At 31.5% G+C, this 10,577-nt stretch overlaps 1 protein-coding gene across 1 annotated transcript; it reads right to left on the minus strand.

Annotated features, from left to right (window-relative positions):
- Positions 1 to 5,036: 5,036 nt before the first annotated feature.
- On the minus strand, positions 5,037 to 6,680 carry LOC132066343 (uncharacterized). Its single transcript, XM_059459669.1, has 4 exons — positions 6,231 to 6,680; positions 5,632 to 6,079; positions 5,323 to 5,520; positions 5,037 to 5,230 (listed from the first exon to the last, which is right to left on the minus strand). The coding sequence occupies exons 1-4, from the start codon at positions 6,678 to 6,680 to the stop codon at positions 5,037 to 5,039; spliced, it is 1,290 nt and encodes a 429-aa protein (XP_059315652.1).
- Between the last annotated feature and the right edge of the window lie 3,897 nt (positions 6,681 to 10,577).

Here is a 10,577-nt window from a genome sequence, read left to right on the forward strand (position 1 = left end):
AAAAAAAAGGTCATTTGCACTTCGGCCTTATTTTGTGTTTTTAATATAATAAAGATAGGAATTTTTACTTGGTGTAACTTCTTCTAAGAACTAATTATTGATAATAACTACCTTTTAATTTGTTTATATTTAGTAGCTACAGTGATTTTGTAAATTACCATTCGTAGCTACACCAAAATACATAAAGTTAGAGTGGCTGAAGTGGTTATTGGGCGAGGCTCTCACCCTGCCCGCCTAGGTTCGAACCTGGCCAACAACATTTCTTTTCTTACATATTTTCCCTAGTTTCTTCTCCTTGTATTTGAGTGTATTTCGTCATATATATTTGGCTCATATGTATTTGATGTCACATGTATCTGATGTATTTGAATGTCACCTATGACTCAAATACACTCAAAATACAAGGAGAAGAAGCTAAGAAAAATATGTAAGAAAAGTAATGTTGTTGGCTGGGTTCGAACTTGGGCGGGCAAGGGGAGAGTCTCGCCCAAATACACGCGAATACACAAAATACACGCGAAATACACAACTTTTGCTTAAAAGTAAGCTACGAATTGTAATTTGAAAAATGGTAGCTACTAATAGTAAGATCCTAATAGAAGGTCCATTTGAAGGTCAAACTGTATAATTGGCTATTTAGATTAATTCTTCCCTCACAAAACCCGCAATAGAAGTAGGCCCAATTTGAAGCCCAATTAGTTTTAAGCCCAACTCACAATATTCCCCCCTCTTCAAACCTCAATACTATCCAAATGGCATAATATATAAAGAAGCTCTCAAATTTGGCCTCAGCCTGTAAGTATGCTCTCCAACTTTAGGTGTGCACAAGTAGGCACCTCAACTTGTCTCCACTTTGTCAGTTGAACATTCTAACTTACAAAATGATCATCTAGACACCTCCAAATTTATTTGTCACGTCAGTGCCACGTCAGCATTTGTGTTTACGTGTTCAATTTTATACAAGTTGAGGTGCCTGCTTTTGCACACCCAAAGTTGGAGGGCATACTTGCGAGCTGAGTCCAAGTTTGAGGGCGTGTTTATGTATTATGCCTATCCAAATCTAAACTTATAGATTCACAATACACACACACACACACCCCCCCCCCCCTCCTCCCTCACAAATCCCGCATATATTTCCTCTTTAAAATACTATTCATTCCTCTTTCTGTTCCAAAATTATCCCAATTTTTCTCTTGCTAATGGATTCCCAATTAACATACAGTGTAATTATTTCAAGAAAGAAGAGTCATTTGCACTTTGCCCTTATTTTGTGCTTTTAATATAATATAGATAAAAATAGTGCCATCACTAGAGTATAACGTGGTCCATAAATTAAAAGGATGGCACGGTCCCATGTATACGTGTCATTTGCACTTTTGGCCCTATTTTGTGCTGATCTTTAATTTTTCCCTTCAAATGGGCTGGTCTTTAATTTTTGCCCTTCAAAATTGAACTTTTACATAGAGGGGCATAAGTTACGCATCATAATATTCACAAGTTATGCTATCTCCCTTAGAGTATAAGTTCGATTTTAAAAGATAAAAATTAAAGACCACTGTTTGAAGAGAAAAATTAAGGAAAAACAACACAAATTGCCCACTATAAGGTTTGCCCCCAATGATTTTATTTAGGGAAAACTACGTATATATACATGTTAAGGAGAAATATTTACGAAACGTAACGATAGTTTTCCTTATTTACAAAACATAACGATATATTACAAAACATGACGGATTTTCATATATTTTTCGTTTTTTTATTTTTTTCCAGAAAATATATATATTTTTTATAAAAAAAATATTTTTTTAAAAAAATATTTTATTTTTAAAAAAATAATTTTTATATATATTTTTTAAATATTAATTTTTTTTTTTTGCTCAATGGCTTAAAAAATTACCTCATATTTATATGTATGAAAGTTGTATGAAATGTGTATGTGTGAGCAAAATTTTTAATATAATTTTCATATACAAAATTTTGAGCGAAAACTTTAAGCCTTGAATATTGTATGAAAATTGTTACAATGTTGTTGTAGTTGTATTAATTTTCCGTAAATCTAATATGAAATTTATATACAAACAATGTGAATGAAATTCTAAGTCTTGAGGAAGATATACACATTTCATACCATTCTCATGCATAAAATTTTAAGCATAATGTTTAAGCATTGATCAAGATATACACATTTCATACGTTCTTCATACATAAAATTTGAGCGAACTTTTTTTAAGCCTTGAGCAAGATATACAAATTTCATACACAAAAATTTGAGCGATTATTTTAAGTCTTGAATGTTGTATCAAAGTTATATACAATGTTGTTGTAGTTGTATTAATTTTACGAAATCTAACATGAACTTTATACATGAAAATGTGAGCGAAATTTTAAGACATGAGCAAGATACAAATTTCATATTGTTTTCATACACACAATTTTGAGCGGATTTTTAAGCCTTGAACGAGATATACACATTTCATACATTTTTCATGCACTAAATTTTAAGCGAACTTTTTAAGTCTTGAGCGAGATATACACATTTCATACAACTTTCATACATAAATTTTTGAGCAAAAAAAAAAAAAAAAAAAAAATATTAATTTTTTTTAAAAAAAAAAAAATTAATTTTTTTTTTTTAAAATAAAAAAATATTTTTTTTAAAAAATGATTTTTAAAAAATAAAAAATAATTTAATTTTTTTTTTTTTTTAAATATAAAGCATGTTTTGTATAGGATTTGTAATGTTATGTTTTGTAAATATAAAGCTATCACATCGTTTCGTAAATATTTCGCTTAAGATGTATATATATGTCAAAGACCCTTTTATTTACCCGTAATGCTCCTTCGCTTGAAAATATTTATCCGAGATTCTTTGCTTGCACGGTCCCAGCACCCTTTTTTTCGGCGGACAATTGGTTTTAGTTTCCTATTTATACGACTCCAATTCCTCAAATCCTAATCTGTGGTATTGTTTCCTTTTTGTCCCTTTTCTCTTAATTTCTTTTCCTTTTTTTGATTGTTTATCTTCCTCACTTTTTGTCCTTTTTCTATATTTATGTTTTCTCTTCTTTTTTTGTCTTTTAGTTTTTGTTTTATAGATAAATATAAAATACAAAAATAATAATATTATCCATTATTATTAGACTAAGAAAAATATATGAAATTAATTAATTAGATTACAACAAGAAGTAATTAAGAAAAAATACTAAAGTCACTAGCTTATTTATTAAAATCTAAACTAATTAAAAAATATTTTTATGAAATTTTTCTGTTTTTTAAATTAAAACAAAACTTATATCTAAAATATGGCTCTATTTTTTGTCGCTTTTTTATAATAATTAACTCACTAAAAATGATATAAAAATAAAAATGGCAAACACTACTCGATCTTGTATGATACCCACATGGTATATCATTTACTAATAGGGTATCATAGAGGATTGACAGTTCATTCCATCAAGAAAACCTCTGTCATCTATGCTACCCATATGGTATATATTATATACTGATAGGATATCATATAAGATGGTTCAATATATGATATATACCTGGTTGGTATCATTGAGGATTGAGCTCTTTTTTTAAAGAATGAACCAGTCCTCTATGATACCTTGTCAGTATATGATATATACCAAATTTGTATCATAGAGGACTGCGCTATTTTTTGAAGGAATGAACAAAACCCACTATGATACCCTGACAGTATGTGACATTTACAAGGTTTGTATCATAGGGGACTGAGTTCTTTTTTGAAGGAATGAACAAAAGCCTCTATGATACTCTCTCAATATATGTATATACCATGTGAGTATCATCGACGATGATTGAGGAGTGTTGAGTATCATAGACGATGACTGAGGAGTGTTGAGTATCATAGACGATGACTGAGGAGTGTTTTCTTTTGAAAGAATGAATAAGTCATTTATGATACCTTATCAGTATATGATATATACCATGTGGGCATCATAGAGGATTGGACTATTTTTTGAAGGAATGAACAAAATCCTCTATGATACTCTGTCAGTATATGATATATACCAGGTTTGTATCATAGAGGACTGAGTTCTTTTTTGAAGGAATGAACAAAAGCCTCTATGATACCCTCTCAATATACGTATATACCATGTGAGTTTCATAGACAATGACTGAGGAGTGTTGAGTATCATAGACGATGACTGAGAAGTGCTTCTTCTAAAAGAATGAACAAGTCATTTATGATACTTTACCAGTATATGATGGGCATCATAGAGGACTGAATAGTATTTTTTTTTAAGGAATAAATATGTCATCTGTAATACCCTGTCAGTATATAATATACACAGGTTGGTATAATAGAGAACTGAGTATTTTTCTTGAAGGAATGAACTCTCGGTCATATACTATGTCTATATATAATATATCACGTGGGTATGATAGAGTTTGAGTAGTATTTTTTGAAGAAATGAGCTGTCATTCCTCTATGATACCCTATCAGCATGTGATACACCATGTGAGTATCATAGAGGACTAAGTAGTATTTTTTTGATGGAATGAACCAATCTTCTATGATACTCTGTCAGCATATGACATATACCATGTGGGTATCATAGTATGCTATAACAGTATATTTCAATTGCTATTGATTTGGTATACTAAATGGTAGAAGAGCTTGATTTTGAAATATAGAAAAAAAAAATCAAATGTTTTATATCAATCTTTTTATTGATATAGAAAAAGAAAAAAATATGAAGGAGCCAAAAGGTGTGTGGAATTGGATTATGAAAAAAAAAAAAAAAAAAAAATAATTTTAAAAAAATGAAATTAGAAAAGGTGAAAAAATAAATAAAAATCACCAGAAAGTCATCTACGATATCTTGTCACCTTATGATATATCATGCGGGGTCAATCATTCATGATACCATGTTAGTATATGATATATACCACGTGGGCAGTGGCGGAGCCAGGATTTTCATTAAGGGGTGTCAAAATATAAAGAAGTAAACACGCGAAAAAGCCAACAAAATAAACTTTTTTAATGAAAGCAGAATGTAATTACATTATCACAACTGTACTCGACGAGGGTTCATCTCTTGAAATGTTTTTACAATAGCATCATTAGAAATATTAATAAATACATCTTTTTCTACATAAGGAACTAAGCAGCCGCTCAAAAGTCCGTCATTCATCCGATTCAGCAGGTCATTCTTAATAAACTTCATTGTTGAAAATGCTCTTTCAACAGATGCAGTGGCAACTGGTAGAAGCAAAAAAAAAAATTCACTAAGCGGAATACAAGAGGAAAGTTTAAATGCTTCTTCGTTTGAAATAGTTTTCTTGAGAGATCACAAAGTCCATTCAGATTGGCGAACCTTTCATCAATATCACGGACGTCAATAATGTATGTCGCAAGCTGATTCTTAAGAGCACCCATACTAAATTCATCAAAGTCATCAGGATATAATTCAGTCATTCTCATTATCTTCTTGATGTTAAAACTAGAAAATGAGTCTGTTGGACTCAAACAAGCAACTCGATGAAGCAAATCTGTAGTCACCTCATTAAAACGATCATTGAGTTCTTGAAGTTTTCAATCAATAATTTTATAGAACACATCATAACAATAATGATGTAAAACCGTATGATCATCAGGTTTACGCCGTGATCTTCGAGAGTTAACATATGGCTGATCAAAATTAGGTATCAAAATATTATACTTGATACAAAATGTAGATACCTTATCAATAAGCGTCTCCCAGTCATCGTCTCTTAACGATTGCAACCTTCTCTTTGCTACATCAACGAGTAGCATAGCATTTGCAATATCCTGTTCTTTCTTTTGTAATGATTTATTAAGCTCATCTATGATTCCTAAGATATCTCTCATCAAATGCAACATAAAAGCAATCTTAAATGTTTGACAAGCTTCAAGATATCCTGTTGCATTAGCACTTTCATCTAGAGAATATGCATCAACAACAAGTGCATCAAGAACATCAATAATAGAGCCAAACATAAGAATAAAATTACAAAATGATTTGTAGTGAGATCCCCAACGAGTATCACCAGCTCTTATAAGACCAAAGGTCTTGCTGAAAGCCTCTACCTATTTTAAGTTCACCCATATCTAATGCCTCTTGATTTTTTCTTTTTGAGATTCTCGAAATTCATCCATACACTTAAAGAAGCTCCAACACATTCAAAACATTTGAAACTAATAATACAAGTTCCCCCACTTGAATACATTTTTTAAAAACCGCAACAAGAGTTAGTTGAAGTTGATGAGCAAAACAATGAATAGAATGTGCTGAGAAACTTTCTTGCCTAATCAACTTTTTAAGGCCTTTTATCTCACCTTGCATATTGCTTGCCCCATTGTAACATTGCCCACGCATATAAGATAGACTCAATGAATGTTGAGAAAGTAAATTGACAATTGTACTCTTTAGAGATAAAGCACTATTATCTTGAACATGTACAATATCAATCAATCGCTCCATCACAAATCCCTTTCGATCAACATATCGTAAAACAACAGCCATTTGCTCCTTATGTGACATATCAAAAGATTCATCAACTAATAAGGCAAAGTAGCCACCATTTAATTCCTCAATGATAGCTTTGATGGTCTCTATCTTACATGCAGTCACAATATCTTTTTGAATCATTGGAAAGGTCATTCGGTAATTATGAGGAGCATGTTCCATTACATAATCATGAATTTTATCACAGTGTTTCGCATACCATGAGAGAATTTCAAGAAAATTACCCCTATTAAGTGATGATTTAGATTCATCATGACCCCAAAATGTAAATCCTTGATTCACAAGAAGTCTTACTACATCAATTGAAGCAGTTAAGCGAAGCCAATACTCATGCTTAAATTGATCAGATTGCCACCTCCCAAATGCAGATATAATAGACCGTTGTTGTCAACTTAGATCTTCACATCTCCTTTTTGCCTGGTTATGAATGTTATTCGGCTTACCAACATGTGTCCACAAACTTTTCTTTTTATTCCAACTCTGAAACCCTATGGTCGAAATACATCACCTCCACCTTGATGAATTTTACTATCTATAAATAAATAACAATACAAACAATATGTTGCATCGTTACTTACGCCATACTCCAACAAATCAGGATAATCCTCAAACCAATTAGGATTAAAACGACGCGTATCTCTATAAAAATCTGTTGGAGGAAAGATATGATTCTCAGGTTGACAAGGACCTTGTCGAATGTATGCTCTCCTAATTACATCACGTTGGTTTGGATGATAGTCCAAGATTTGAGTTCTTTTCGTCGGATCGTACTCTAAAGAATCTAAATCAATTTCTTGTCTTTGAGACGAATGCAATGGTACTTCCGATTGGTCGGCATTTTCTTCCCGATTAGGTTGATTATGAGAGGCCAAATTTTGATTTTGGTACTTTGAAAAAAATACTTACTTCAGCGATTTTTTAGACTGAATCATAGAATAAAAATTAGTTAGAAGTAGAGAAGTAGCAATATAGCAACAATCAGCTAAAACAACACCACCCTTCAGACTCCATCACTCAAAAGGTACTATCAAATAGCACCACAATACTTTCATAGAAATAAACCAAAACAGATAGGATACTGCACAAGAATGGACAAAACCACAATGTCGATTAACACCTATTGCACAAATCAACTGTGTTCAAATCAAAATAAACCAACCACAAAACTTAGAAGTTTGTGTTTCATATGCCAGTTAGAAGTTGGAACTTTTTTTGAACGTGTTGGCATTATGAGCTAGTCAATCTTGTGCCTATAATTTTGGATGGCAAGAAATTAATTAGTACAAACATATCACACTCTAAATGTTTGTAAAAATATAATACTAAACCGTAATTGCACACGTTATATTCGGCTAAAATCCGACCACAAAACTAACGTCAAAATGAAAAGAAAAATTTGAAGAGAGGAGAAAGAAAAAGACAACAAGAAATAAAGGGTGAAGACTAACTTACCGTTGCCATGACGATGACGAGCGACAAGCTTGTCGATGAGCGATCAACGGCAGACAGAGGTTTGAGCGACGAGCAGAAATTAGGGATTTGTTTAATCCCTAATTCAGATCACGTTTCTTTTCTAGAATTAGGGATTTTTTTTAATCCCTTATGCACGCTCAGTAGTCGCGTTTTGTTATTTTAAAGATAAAAAACGAAAAAAAAGCCTAAAAAAAATAACTATGTTGTGAACTGGGATCGAAAACGCAACCTTGGGGAACCTTTGACACCCCTTAACCACTGGGCTGAGCCTTAAACTTATTATAAGAGGTGTCAATACTAGTACATATATGTATAAAATCAGAATTTCACATACCTATACAATATAATTTTCTGGCGAAGGGGTGTCGCTTGACACCCCTCGGGACCAGGTAGCTCCGTCCCTGCATGTGGGTATCATAGAGGATAGAGTTATGTTTTCCTTGAAGGAATGAACTAGACCTTCTATGATATCCTGTCAGTATATGATATATACCATGTGGGTATCATAGAGGATTGAGTTGTCTTTTTCTTAAAGGGATGAATCAATCCTCAATGATACTCTATCAGTATATGATATATACATGGTATTATTATGTTTGATAAAGAATGAATTAGTCCCTATGATACGCTGTAAGTATATGATATATACCATATAAGTATCATAGAGGATTGAGTTGTGTTTTTCTTGAATGAATGAATCAATTACTGTGATACCCTATCAATCTAAGATATATACCACGTGGGTATCATAGAGGATTGAGCTGTGTTTTTCTTGAATTAACGAATCGGTCTCTATGATACCTTACAAGTATATGATATATACCATGTGAGTATCATAGACAATTAAGCTCTTTTTTTGAAGAATGAGTCGGTCCTCTATGATATCTTGTCAGTATATGATATATCATGTGAGTCATTCATCCATGATACCTTGTGAGTATATGATCTCTCTCTCTCTCTCTCTCTATATATATATATATATATATATGTATATATATATGTGTGTGTGTGGATATCATATAGGATTGAGTATATATATATATATATATATATATATATATGTGTGTGTGTGTGTGGATATCATATAGGATTGAGTTGTGTTTTTCTTGAAGGAATGAATCAGTCCTCTATGATACCCTATAAGTATATGATATATATCATCGGGGTATCATAAAGGACTGTGGAGTGTTTTTCTTGAAAAAATGAACCTGTCCTATATGATATATCCCATGAGGGTATCATAAAGGACTTATTAGTGTTTTTCTTGAAGAAACGAACCTTTCCTCTATGATACCCTTTAAGTATATGATTTATACCATATGGGCATCATAAAGGACTGAGTAGTGTTGGAATGAATCTGTCATCTATGATACCCTATCAGTATATGTTGTATATGAGGTTGGTATCATAGAGGGCTAAGTGTTATTCTTGAAGGAATGAGCTGTCAGTCCTCTATGATACCTGTCAGTATATGATATACTATGTGGGTATCATAGAGCGCTGAGTAGTATTTTTTGAAGAAATGAATCAATCTTCTATAATACCCTGTCAGTATATGATATATACCATGCGGGTACCATAGAGGATTGAGTTGTGTTTTGATTGAAGGGATGAATTAGTCCTCAATGATACTCTGTCAATATATGATATATACATAGATGATTGAGTGTTTTTATTGAAAGAATAAACCGTCAGTCCTGTATGATACCTTGTTAGTATATGAAATATACCATATGGGTATCATAGTATACTGCACCAGTATACTTCAACTGCTACCGATTTGATATATTATATGCTAAAATAAATTATTTTTTGAGATATGAAAAAAATAAAAAAAATAAAAAAATATATATATCACTTATCCTTTTTATTGATATAAAAAAGGATAAAAAATAAAAATAAAGGATCCAAAAGGTGTGTAGAAAGGAAATAAAGAAAAAAATAATTTTGAAAAAATGAAATTAGAAAAGGAGTAAAAGTAGTAAATGAAAATCACCAGAAATTAAAAAATAAGAATAAATAAAAATAGCAAAAAAAAAAAAAAAAGTGAATGAAATTAGATTATGGAGATCAAAAAGAAAAGAAATAAATGAAATTAAAAAGGAACAAAATATAAAGAAATAAAAAAAAATGAAAACAAAGAAGCTAGAGTTAAATATGGAATCAGATATGGTGAAAAAGAAAATAAATATAGTATGATTTGGGAAAAAAATAAATGAACAAAAAAGGAGAAAAAAGAGAGAGAAAAAAAACGAGAAAAAAAGAAGAAGATAAGAAGTAGAGAAATAAAAAAGAATAGAAAGAAAAAAGAGACAATTACCTACAAAAGCTATAATGGGTATTAAGAGTAAATAGTTTTGGGAGTATGAAAGTAAAGGAGGCATGGAAGGATAATTATTTTGTCTGTAGTGGACTTCGGTGTTCTTTCCCCAAAAATTACAGACCAGTCCATTTGAAGGGAAAACTGTATAATTGGCTATTTTTAGGGGTCATTTGCGCGATTGCCCTTCAAAGGCACTGGTCTTTAATTTTTGTCCCACAAATTGGTGGTTTTTAATTTTTGTCCTTCGCCTAATGCCCCGAGGT

This window comes from Lycium ferocissimum, chromosome 8, assembly GCF_029784015.1.
Source record: "Lycium ferocissimum isolate CSIRO_LF1 chromosome 8, AGI_CSIRO_Lferr_CH_V1, whole genome shotgun sequence".
In the NCBI taxonomy this organism is placed as follows: Eukaryota; Viridiplantae; Streptophyta; class Magnoliopsida; order Solanales; family Solanaceae; genus Lycium; species Lycium ferocissimum.

What these genes read in the sequence shown, in the direction of transcription:
- LOC132066343 (XM_059459669.1), bottom strand. Translation starts at nt 6,680, where the DNA reads ATGGAACATGCTCCTCATAATTACCGAATGACCTTTCCAATGATTCAA. An exon ending in TAACTCTCGAAGATCACGGC is followed by an intron (nt 5,521 to 5,631) that starts GTAAACCTGATG and finishes AGGTGACTACAG; the next exon opens with ATTTGCTTCATCGAGTTGCT. An exon ending in CGCCAATCTGAATGGACTTT is followed by an intron (nt 5,231 to 5,322) that starts GTGATCTCTCAA and finishes TGCTTCTACCAG; the next exon opens with TTGCCACTGCATCTGTTGAA.